The sequence below is a fragment of the Cupressus sempervirens genome, chromosome 10, assembly GCF_028749045.1.
Source record: "Cupressus sempervirens isolate cs-2001-9-10 chromosome 10, ASM2874904v1, whole genome shotgun sequence".
Classification (NCBI taxonomy): Eukaryota; Viridiplantae; Streptophyta; class Pinopsida; order Cupressales; family Cupressaceae; genus Cupressus; species Cupressus sempervirens.
This window is the reverse complement of record NC_143127.1, coordinates 335,926,746-335,940,073: the sequence shown is the minus strand read 5'-3', so window position 1 is coordinate 335,940,073 and position 13,328 is coordinate 335,926,746. Positions and strand designations below refer to the sequence as shown.

At 32.2% G+C, this 13,328-nt stretch overlaps 1 protein-coding gene across 1 annotated transcript in view; it reads right to left on the bottom strand.

Moving 5' to 3' along the window:
• Nucleotides 1-12,950, bottom strand: part of LOC149533972 (MADS-box transcription factor 31-like) — a 219,038-nt gene extending 206,088 nt beyond the window's left edge. Inside the window, exons 1-2 of the mRNA XM_089805944.1 lie at nt 12,480-12,950; nt 11,952-12,165 (exon numbers count right to left, since the gene is read on the bottom strand). Of these exons, the coding sequence (XP_089662070.1) occupies nt 11,952-12,133 (182 nt within the window). The 5' untranslated portion in view covers nt 12,134-12,165; nt 12,480-12,950. The remainder of the gene's footprint in view (nt 1-11,951; nt 12,166-12,479) is intronic.
• Between the last annotated feature and the right edge of the window lie 378 nt (nt 12,951-13,328).

Genomic DNA, 13,328 nt, shown 5'->3' with positions numbered 1-13,328 from the left:
GTAATTATATATTCTACAAGCCTACTTCCAACTCTCTAATTGTCTTTGAAAAAAATACTAGGGATTAAAGTATATGGAAGAGCATTACAAGAATCTAGTTGATGTTTGTTTCCCATCAACTAACATCTTGTTGTCAAAAGAGCCTTGTTTTACCAATACAATATAATTGATGAAGGTAGATTTAGGGGCAACAGAAGCCAAGTTGTCCTAAAAAATGTATGTCTTAGACTTGACAATGGAATTTATAAATAAATAACAATTTTTCTCTTTTACAATCATTTCCCTTGGCATATCACATAAACTATCCCACCTAATAGCAATGGGTAAAATAGGAGGTAATGCAGATTTTGCAATTGTAATTTTATTCATGTTGCTCTAATGATTAGCATGAAGAGATGTACTACCTACCAAGTTGACCATATGAATATTTCTTTCAGATAGATCATTTTGGACAAGGGGTCTATGATAACTTTGAATACATAGATGTGGATTCATTTCCTTTAGAGAGGGAATGAGTGAATCAATTTGCATAGCATTAGACAAGGTGTCCTTTTTTGAATACACATGGCTAAACGTTTTCTTTCATCCAATCAATTTTGAAGATTTTTGGCTTGATAAGTGAGATATGATAGATTTTCTTTGAGCATTTGAAAGAAATTTTTTCATCCTTGGAACTTATATTTGAGATTAGTTTTATTTGGTTTAGAATACTAGCATGTTTGTCCATCATCACACAAAATCTTACTGGTCAATTAGGGTCCACCACGAAATCTAGAGCCATAGAGATATCAATGTTTATTACGATAAACTTTATCTCATGATCCAAAAAAATTTAAAACAACACAAAAAATACCATATTTACTATTGATATAAAAAAACATTCTCAATGCCCACCCATATCACATGCGGACACTTTCTTCAAAATTTTAGTTTAAGTTTGGATTTCCATAATTTGCAAAACAAAGAACATGCCCTTAAATTTTGTACCTGAGTATGAAGATGGGAATCTCACTGTGGGATTACCTATAGATTGTTAACATGACCACCATGATTTTACTTATGCATGTCATGCTTTTGGGTTCCAGGGGTCTTAGGTAGGGGTCCCATGAGGGAGTGCTACAGATTTATATTTTAGGTACAAGAGGTCCCAAAAGATTTATTTATTTATTATTATTTTCTTTTTTTTGGGGGGGGGGGGGGGCTAGCTATAGGGTTAATTACAATATTTTCCTTCATAATAGGAGCCCCACCTTTTTAGGAAGCGAATGAAAATGGCGTGGGGCTGGAAATATACCCACTCATTTAGGGAAAAATCTAGCCATTTGTCAAAAACTGACACCATAAAACTAAAAAAGACTTTATCATAAAATAAATTTTAGAAAGTTTTTCCATAAACTTAGGAGCTGAAACTTTAAAGTGAAACAAATAACAAAATCCATAGGACCGCTTAGCTTAAGAATTTCCTAAAAAATCTCAACAATTATAGCGATATTTTTAAGGAAGTTGGCATCCATGGGACCCTAGCCTTATCCAAGAACATTAAAAAAGTTTTCTTAGGAACCCAAATAAAATTTTTCATTAGATTACTCTTTGGATTGAAGGGAACTCGAGAATTAGTACTACCCTTAATACAAAGTTCTTTCAAGATCTCTGATCCACACTACTCTTCCCCATTCAGATTAGAATTTAATTTTTTGTTTACCTTAAGGGTAGTAGCAATCTCCTCTTCTTCCAAAACCTCATTAGAATGTTCTTCCCCCTCATCTAATGGTTTTGATAAAGAGAGGATATGATATTATTACCTCATCCCAAATTTGGGAAAGAACATGTATCCCTATTCATCACATTTACCAAAAAAATGATTATTTCTATGGTCAGAAATTGAAAAAAGGATTCTCACAGTGGACAGATTTAGAAAGATGGGTTTCGAAGGACCATCTTGGTGTTTGTTATGCAAAAAAAGCTCAGAAACTTCACAACATATATTATATCTTTGTCACTTTGCATTATCATGCTAGAGATGACTTAGTAAGATGTTAAATTGTTTGTCATCACAAATGAAGAATTTAGATCAACACTTATTGAACTGGCCTACTAAAAATAGGAGCTCGGTATATGATAAATTATGGTATATCTCCCCTTCAATCCTTTTATGTTAAATTTGGAAAGAAAAAGATAGGCACATTTTTTCTAATACTTAACTAAATATTCACTCCCTCCTTAATAAAGTAGAAACAAGTACATAAAAAAAGTTATGAATAGTCATTTAAGAAAGGTGGCTAAAGAAGAGGGATCTTTCTTGGATTGGCATGCAAACATGAAGAAGAACTAGGTAAATTTAATTAATCCACATTTAATTTACCCCAAGAAAAATTCTCAAGCTTGAAAGGAGTGTAGATGGGTTCCGCCTCCAAATGGATGGACAAAACTAAACTTCAATGGAACAACAAGGGGAAATCCAGAAGTGGTAGGGATAGGATGTGTCATTAGTTCAGAAACAGACTAGATACTCAAGAGAGATAAACCAATTGGGACAACAAGAAATAATATGGCAGAATTAGAAGGGATTTTTCAAAGTTTAAAATTAGGAATTAAGAAACTTATCATAGAAGGGGATTCTCAAATCATTGTCAAAGATCTCAGGAAGAGGACACTGAATTGGATCATTAATTTGAAATTAGAGACAATTTTAAATAGCATAGATAAATTTGAAGAAATAATTTTTTACATATTTACAGTGAAGGAAATAAAATGGTAGACTACTTGACCAACAAGGGTGCAGATGCTGAAAATATCACTTATTTGGCAGCATGTCCCTAGTGTCTTCCCCAAATTTAACACAATATACAACTAGTTAGCTCCTGTGTCTAGTACTTATACCCTCACTTTTATATGATTAGTTAATAAGATAATGAAATGTTATAAAGATGTCCCAGTTATTAACCCCTTGATGTCTTGTACTCAGTGTCATTATGTTTAAGCAAGGTATGTAGTCTCGAGGCACTTCGCATGATCTCTCTCCAAAAATTTGTGTCATCCACTTCACAGCTATGATATAACTAGTCTTAATTCTAGACTCCTGTTCATCCAAGGCATCATTAGTTTAGTCTATAGATTTATTTTTTTGCACTATGGAGTTGGTCGTTACTTTGTTTCATGCATCTGAGGTTAGAACCATGGCTTTTTTGGGTCAAGTGAAGCTAGAATGATAGAATAGGAGTCTAAATCCTATAGATGACATGACTAGGGTGGCCATCAATAGATGGCTTGGGGAAAGGTCCTTTGATTACAACTTTTTACGGTATTCAAATAGTGATGTTATAGGTTGTTTCATAGCATGTTTATTTAGGGCACATTGTGGTCATGGGGAAATTGTGTGTCATTGCTATGACATTTTCGACGCCACCTTGTTAGTAGGGCTAGATAAGGCAGTATTGGGTATCAATGGGCATATGGAAATTCCCCTTGTGAAATCTTATATGAAAAATCCTCCTAGGAGCCTGGAGCATTTTTATGTGATTAGGCATCCAATTCTCTCAATCAGAGATGTCAATCTTTGTATTTGCCTTTTGCATAAAATGGAGGCAAGCATCCACTTTCTAATGAATTGGAGGGGAATAGTTGAAGCTCATGATAAAGGATGGTTTTTTCATTACCTTCACATTTTTACTACTTTTTTGGGCCTGGTGTAACCTTCAAGGACCTTAACAAACTAGATTTCTCCCTTCCTAACTTGCTTAGGCCCAATAGGGAGAAGAAAACATGGGTTTTAGCTCTAGGAGCCATGGCCACTGATTTGGAAGAAGTTGATGACCTAATCATGGTTTTCTATAAGTTTGAGGAGCTCAATTAATCCTCTGTACTCATTGGGCCCTCGTTTTTGTATCTAGGTTTTACTATTTTGGGCTTTTAAGTATCATTGGTTTAATCCTTCTATAGATCAGCTTGGGCTAGTAAGAAAATTTGTATATGGTTATATGGTGGTAGGGTGATCCTTAGCTATATTACAAGGCTTAGTATGTTTTCTAGGATGTCTTCATTAACCCTTTCATCTTGATTCCTATTATCTTGGTATATTCAGACCCAATTACACATATATTTATATTATAGTAATGAAAGCTAGTTTTTTAACATGGTTTTGGCTCTGTCCTAGATTTGTTTAATTCTCTAATGGATGATGATCTTAGTATTTCGGAAGTTGGAGACCAACCTATAAATGAGGACATAGAGGGGTTTTTCCTAGGTCTCTCTTCTAGTAAATAAGGGTTTTCTTTAGTTTGGTTTTGCCATCTCCTTTCTTTGTTTGATCTTTGTCCTTATGGTTTTGACTATGTCTTTTGAGGTAACCCATCTAAATGGGAGCTACTTTATTTTCTCTTCTATTTTTGGTAAGCTTGGGTGTTAGTTCTTTTTTTTGTGGTGTCTCTAATTCAATAATTATATTATGATTTATAACATTATCTAGCTGGATTTTCTTGTAATTTTGAATTTAAAATTTGATAAAACTTATTCCTAAAGACTAGTTATATGGAGCTCAGGCTTTTAGTGTTTAAATTCTTATAGAAATTAAGACGTATATTGTTCATAAACTAAAACTATCAGCCATTAAAGTTAAAAATAACATATGATTTTCTTAATAATATAACCAAGTAAATCAATCTATATAGAAATATATTGTAGCCAAGAAAGGTAACATAGTTTAGATTTCTAACAATGCTAACATGTTTAAATGAGTTTAAAAGTGATTGCAACATGAAGGACATGAGGACCTCTAAACCTATCCATCTTTACTTATTACAAAGGGAGTTATATCCTTTGTCATTGTGCTCATTGTTGGAAGGACCGAGCTGACAATCAAAAAGTTATTACTTGATCAATGTTTAGTTAAGATGAAAGTACCCATTATAAACTTGGGTATATATATATATATATATATATATATAATGGCCACCACCTTTTACCGATAAAAAAAAATAGTATAGAAATTTATTATGATTAAAAAATGAATAAAATTAATTTACTCTTACCTCATTGGAACTTTAGATGCTAAGTAACATAGTTTTTTCATAATTGTTTGTAGTGGCACAAACTACTATGCAAACAGCTTTTGAGCCAACTTAAGGATTCAAATACAATATTTTGTTGATAAAGACAAGTTTTAAGTGGGAATCCTTATGTCTTACATGCACCCAATCAGATAAAGGGAAGATTTAAGTGGCAATATGGATGCATCGTGGCCATTGGTTCATACTTGACCCTAAGTCACCTAGGTCTTTTTAAGGAGGACAAACCCTAAACTTCATATATGTGCGAGTAGGGAAGTGAATGAATGATCAAGGAGATCTTTGCGAACGCAAACCAAGAAATTCATGGTGATAAAGGCATTATGATCTAAATTGAATTACAGAATAAGTTAATGGAGAACAAAGGAAGGAAATAGTGAATAGTAGAGAGACATCTAATCAAGAAGGATCAAGTACATAGCAAAATGGAGGTTTTCTGTCAGCAAGCATTAGAGTGCTAACTACAGGATCATTGCTGAGATATTTTAACAAGTGAATCAATTAAATCTCTTAACAAAGTAGTCCTAACAGGTTATATTGAAATCCTCTAACAAGGTACTTACTTAATTGTTAGCTGAAGTCCTTTAACCAGGCACACTTCTAATAGGGTACTGAAATCCTTTAACACTGTGAGACCTAATAGTCTTTCTAAGCCTTTAACAAGGCAAAAATTTTATAGGGTAGATCATGTTTCATGATCAAACATTGTAACCTTCATTGGATACACTTTATTACTGCAATAGTGAAGATTTGTGAGTGTCATCCCCACTCCAGTTTTACCTTCTCATTGGAGGGTTTCTAGGTAAGCATATCTTGTGTCATGTATGTGTGAATGCTTACTCACTTACATGCTTTAGATGTAAATGATTTACATGGTATTTCAGTTTACTTATTGAATATGTGAGATGGATGTGTGGTGAATGTTTTTATGGATTAAAGTTTACAATACCGATTCACATCCCCCCCCCCCCCCCCCCCCCCTTTGATGTTTTACTTTTCCTATTGTAATTCCAACAATTTAGCCTCTTATACATGGGTTTGGAAGCACTACAAAATTAAAAAAAATTAGAAACTTTTGTTCTCCTAAAATTACTTATTTGTGATTTTTAATTATTTAAATATATGTAATTAAAAATTAAAAACTAAAGCAAAAGCCTACAATGCAATGGTAACTTGCAAACCACTCATGTGGGAGGTTTTGGGTTCGAATCTACCTTCACTTAAAATATAATAATAATTAATTCCAAGAAATAATAATAATTAATCTAGGCTTCAGCCATTTACCGATCAAAAAATAAATTAATTAAAAACTGATTTTTTTTAATATTAGAATGAAACCAAAATGGGCACTGACCCAAAACAAAAAGGAAATGCAAAAAATTAGCTGAAAGTCACTGCCAACATATTAACCAACCCCTTTTTTTTGATATCAAAAACCCTCAAACTCAAATTTTTTAAAATTTACTACTACTAATATCTACAATATTGTCATCAATTTAGAAAAGAATGGCCCAAAATTTATCATTGGGCATTAAACAAGTCTAGAAAATATCAACATAGAAAGCCCCCTAGATTAAATAAAAACTAGTAATCATAATAAAATACCAAAAAAGCAGCATAGAGGCAAGAGCTACCTCTCCTTACTTTTGTTCCTTCGGTTCTCCAATAGTAGACATAACTAATCAATCACCAAAAAACCATACAATGAACAAGTCATTTCTATGTCATTATCCTCAATAGTTTCCTCCTTGTGCACCTACCATAAATGAAGAGTAGTCATAGCCAAATGCACGACCCTAACAAAAAAGTTAGAAAGCCTATCAAATTTGTCCTCTAGGTGCTCATTTTTCTTAATAAATCTAGTGATGGTTTCCTCCAACTTGGCCATATCTAGTCTGCCCTAGTATTCTCCTCCTTCTGATCAACACCTCCCACAAGGACCTCCCCTTAAGTCTTGCTACTCAAATTTACCAATTCTGATAGGATATGTGGTCATACCCTCTTCTCCCACAACTCCTTCCTCCATATACTCTGATGTATTGGCCTCAATTTTAAACGTATCAGACACCCGAGAGAGAAAATGGCTATCATATTTGTCTCCTGTAACCTCCTCATCCTTCCCTTTACTGCTAGTCTCGTCCTCCTCTTATTCTACGTAATTCTTCCTATTAGCTTTCCTTTTAGGTCTAGTGCCATTTTTCTTTCCCAAATTATCAGTGGACTTAGAATTGTCAAGTATTTCCTTACCAAGGGTAGCCAAGGGTCTCTTTTCTCTCTGTCTTTTCCTTGACCTACTATTTCCCTTCCTAATAGTAGTACCAGTACTTTCAACACTTAGGACCTCAAATTTTTCCATTTTTATCTTTTTGGCAATAGTCAAAGGCTCCCTATCAATCTAGGTTTTGGTAGAGGGGGACAAGGTTTGTGTAATCTCAATGATTTTTAGCAAGAAAGGGATCAAGATTGGAATCTATGGGTGAAGGTCTTTGTTAAATATAAATAGACAAAAAATAAGGGCTTGGTGGTAAACATTATAGCTTAATCCTTCTTCTCTCTTCTTATAGATATTCCACATAAATCCTCTATAGAGTGCATTAACAAGTAAGGAAAAGAGATGCATTCCCTATTCCTAAAGTGATTAAGGACAGGGAAGTGGTAATGTAACACACCTTAACTTTGTCTTCCATCATTATATACCTCATGATAACATAATAAACCATGTTCCATGGTTCAGGAAGCTTTTCACGAGAAAATCCCCCACATAAATAGATAGGAGCTTCATTGGGTTATAAAATTTTCCACACACTCATCTCATCTGCAACCCTAGGTTGTTGCCTCCAGCTTTTGCCTTCCATAACCAAACTCGTGGTGTTAGCAATCAAATCCCCTGTGACTTCAAACAAGAGCCCATCAATTCTAACCCAACAATTCTTCAAGGAATCCACAAACTATCGTGTCACCTTCAAATTAATGATTGTTATTAAAATGAAGTAATAATTTATATTTTTATCAGGGTTATAATTAAATTTGTTTTCTTAAATTTTTCTCTCACTATAAATATTATTAATTAAAACAATAATTAATTAAGTTAAATATTTATATTTTAAAATAACTAAAATTAAATATTAAGAAGACACATATAATTTTATTATTTCCATTATATAATTTATGCAACAATTACTATACCACTGACACTTGTTTTCTTTGTAGCATAATATTATTGTTTTATTTTTTAGGTAGGATTTTTTTACTAGTATATTTCCTTCTCCAATGAGTTTTATTAATGAGTGGAATTGAGATATTTTATATTGCAAAAAAATTATAGCTACATGTATTTAATATTATTTAGTAAGTGTTAGTTCATCTATCATTATTTTAAGCTATAATTAATGCAAGATGTACTAACAAAATTCATGTATTCTCTAGTTGTCTAATAAGGATGTTATAGTTGATAATTATTACTTTTTATCTAGAAAAAATATTTCTTTCTATTATTTCAAAAGAAAAAAGTTAATCTATTGAATCTCAGTTGTTTATTTTTTGATAGATCTTGAATGCTAATTGATTCATCCTGATAAAATATTTACTTCCCTCTTTCATTTTGATGAGATCCTCTACTCTTAAACCCCTTTTTATCCAATAATTCTTATTCTTATTTATATCCAAGAGTGGTTTATTTCATTAAATTTTATCTATCTCACTTTAACCTATTATTCTAGGGTTTTCTTATGCTATATAAGACACCCAATGGTCATAATTTCATTCAAATATGATGGTAATAAAATCCATACAAAGAATCATATTAAAGAACATAGAGAAGTAATAGGCTAAGCTTGATTTACTTATCAACCCACTTATTCATACTAAATTTGATGAATAGTTCACCATGACTTAACATAGTGAATTAGTGTCCACCCTCTAAGGTACATATGCTCTTTATAATATTGGCAATCACATCATTTCCTCCACCAACAAATCCTCTTAACCTAGAAACCTATCCACCAATGCCTTTGAGTATTCAATATTTTCCTTCCTAGTGATTCCTTTCTTTTGTATTCATGTCTCTAAATGCATTGGCACTAACTTTCTTTCCTTTAGTATTTCATTTTCATCTCATTCTTTCACATCAAATAATTTTATCAACTTAAGACAAAAGAGGATATCATGCTTACTAGTCATGCCTTATCATATATACTCCTTCAAATTGTGTTATTCTTACATTTTAATATTTATATATCAAATTTTTTCTAGCTTTGAGGTATACAAATTTATTTAAGCATTTACCCATAATGTGGACATGTATATGTTAGAGTGGTTTTTTTAATTGTACCAAAAGTATCACCTATTAATGCCCGATATAGCTGTTAGATTTATATAATTCACAAGAGGAATATAGTCCTTTGTCATGAATGTTGAGGGGAGCACTAACCATTTTTCCACAATCTCCCCTACAGTGTTACATGACAAGATTTGAACCTGCAACCAAGCTCTAATGCAACTTGTTAGAGTAGTGGTTGTTGCATCATCAAAGGATCAATGTCAATGCCTGATACAACCATTAGACTTATAGAATCCACTAGACATAGTTAGTCCCTTGTCACAAATCACAAGGGGAGTATTGACAAATTTTCCAATGCTATAATCTATCAAATATCATTTAGCTTCATAATGATCTAATTAGTAAAAAGGGAAAAAACTTGTGTCTAAATCCCATCCCTCAATTTTTTTCCAAAATCTACACATCATAATATATTGGTACAAATGGACCTTATTCTTTAGTTCAATTACCTCTAACAAGACCATATTGGTATAGAGGTTGAGAATAACAAGGAAAACTAATAATAAAAATAGTTTATCTATTATGGTTACAAGAGATATATGAGAAAAATTGTTAAAGATATTATTGATGGCCAATCTAGCCTTTTCATGTAGTTGGTATCAAATCTTTATACCTTAAAATAGACAGTTAGTTCCCTTATTGATAATTCAAAGAAAGAATAAGGCAATGTGAGAAATTCTCTTTCTACATAGAATGTTGGTAAAATGCTCCCTCTAATTCAAAATATTGGTAAATATGCCAAGCTTATTAGGGAGGCAAAGGTATCAAAGTATTTGGAATGTTAATTTGATAAGGTGCACACAAAAATGTTCTTCATAATGGAGGCAACTCGAATGGTGGTGCAATAACAACATAAATGGGCTTAGATAGTTGTTTATACAAGCAAAAGCTCTTCAATTAAGAAAAGAAAGATATAACTATGCACTTTGATATGGATACAAGTCTTATTCCTAGTCCTTCTAGCAAGAATTATAGAAAGCATAATAGCAATAACTCTTATGAAAATAAAGTTTGTAAGGTTTTAAACAATTAATTCTAATATTTACTTTTATTTAGCATTTATTTAGTTATTGTTAAGTATCTTTCCATTATTTTTTTGGTAGTATAGTTTACGTATTTAGGGCTTTAGATCCCTTTAAAAACTATATTCTTTTAATGACAAAGTGTATTGTTGAGGCCCAATTTGTATTTAAAACTAGGTAGCATCATTTATGTAGCTATTATGTCCATACTTACACACTAATCTCAACATAATTTTTTTCATGTAGACTTTATATCCTTTTTATGTACAATTACCTTTCATGCATAGTTATGAGCACACATATACCTTAAAATATATTCTCATTTTATGATTGACACGAACCTAACAATAAAGTCAAGATGTAAAGGTAAAATTCATAAGCCTAATATTTTGCATCCATTTTGAAGGTTTTTTCTATAGAATTGTATAAGAATAATTGGTTTGCATTTGTGGAATGTTGGTATCATTCTCTAGTCCCTTACTAGATACCATTTGAGTTTAAAGGTGATGTAATAGTTGACCTAACTTTCTTTTTACTACACATGTTTCCAATCAAATTTGAGGATAGGTTGTACACTTTCCTTTAGTATGCCAACAAAAAGTGACATAATAAGATATTTTACTTTCATTTTTTTTCTTAACCCAAACATTTTCAACAAAATGTTGGAGAAGCTGGGGAAATTTCTTCAACCTTCTTTATATTATGAGTATTTCCTAATCTACAATTTTTCTTATAATATTTTCAACAACGCTTCTACTATCAATCTATACATTCTAAATATTTCTTAACTCTTTTATTTTTTCTATAATTCAAATGCTTCCAAAAAAAAAATCTAAAAGAATATGTCTAGTTTTCTCTATGTTTCTTTATATTATAAAAATGTTAATCCAAGAAGAACTGTTATTTTAAAATTATTGACACTTTAAGTTCACATTTCATCTTTAAAATAAAATAAAATTTAAGAAAATTGTTCAATCATCAAAAAGGAAAACATAAATTTGAAATGAAGAATGAAATCCAACAAGAAGTGCTTTTCTAAAAATATATTATTAAGTATTTTGCTTTTATAAAAATATTATATTTAGATAAAATAAAATCTAATATCTTCACTCTAAAAAAAATTACTAGTTTGACCCAAGCAATATAAATTGACCAATATTTCTAAAAAAAAAACAAAAAACATAAATCTACAATCAAGTAAACAGGAAAACTAGTAATAAAATACAAATAAAATAGTAATTGAAAGAACTTATCCACTCGAGAGTAAATTACTAAACACAAACTCTTGAAAAAAAAATGAAAACAGCTTTAGACACTCAAACAATTTCAATTTCTTTTTAACAAAAATACTTCGAGACAATTTTAAAAATGTAAACCCTCCGAAACCTACACTTAGAAAACGCATACATTGTAAAAGCTGCCTTGTCGTGAATTCGTTATTTCTACGATCTTCCTAAAAGTAGATCTTGTTAAACCTCTAGATATTTTCCTCAATAAGCAAAAGCAGGCACGAAGAAAGAAGAATACCTGGTATTGGAGTGTTCGAAGAGCTTCCCTGTTGCAGAAAAAACGAGGAGACCGATCTCCGCGTCGCATAGAACAGAAAGCTCCTTCGCCTTCTTTATCAGACCCTTCCTCCGCTTCGAGAAACTCACATGTCTCGCCGCGGCTTTGTCTATTTTCTTCAGTGCTACTCGTTTTTTTCCCATTTTATACCTCCAAAGAGCTTTTTTTTTGGAACCTGCACAACTATTTGCAAAGACCTTGTGAAATTACGCAAATATTTGTTAAGAGCTTTTCAATTACACAAAAAATTGGAAAGAGCTTTTCAAATTTTGCAAATATTAGCTAAGAGGTTTTCAAATACACAAAAATCTGCAAAGAGCTTTTCATGTCACGCAAATATTTGCAAAGAGCTTTCCATATACACAAAAATTTGCAAAGAGCTTTTAATATTACGCAAATATTTGAAAAGAGCTTTCTAAAATACTTAAATATGTGCAGAACAAGCAGAACTTTTAGAAACCCTAACTAAAATAAAGAAAATGTTCATACCGGCAACTGCGCTATGCTCTGACTATGGCCTGAAACCTCCAAACTGTAGCGTTACGCATTCCATCAAAGATAGATACGAAAGTGGATGCTATTTTAGGTATGCTTTATCTCTTTCCCAGGGTAGTATACGAAATGTATTGTTCCGGATCTGTCTCAAGTCTCCAAAATTTCGCATATGCAATGATGTACGGCAAAATCATGTCAAATTGAGCTGTAAGGAATGCACTCCAAGTTGTCCGGATCGAATCGTCGCCATCCACGTTTGGAATTGTACCGCTAGTTTCCATTAACGGTGAAGAAGTCGATATGCAGGGGGGGGTTTACCCTAAAAATTATACTCATTGATCGGTAGCCGCCGGAGCAGCGGTAATTAGACAACAAAAAAGATTGATTTTATCATTATATGGGGAAGAATTGCGAGAGGCTCTAGGGAGGGTTTTAAAAAGAAAAACCAAGTACAAAATTAAATATCCCACTTAGTATGCTTTATGATTTAAAATATGAAGTATAAAATAAAATATCGCTTTACTATTCCTTTTGATTTTCTTGGCTGCATAGCCATTGCCCTGTGCACTGAATCCGCCAATTAGGTTTTGGAGCCACTTAAGAAATACCACATAATGAATATATCTTTGTTGTCCCATCGGTTCCTTGAATGCGTTCAACGTCATAGGGAAGAGGAACTTTTCAAAATGATGATAGTGGTTATGATTTGGTGCTGTTCACTTTTTTCTTCTTTCTCTTTTCACTTTTTCTATTTGCATCGAGTAGAAATGTGGGGTAAGCGCTTTGGAGCTAATCTGAACACTAATCTAAACTAAAAAGTCTACTCTGAACAAAATTTATAAT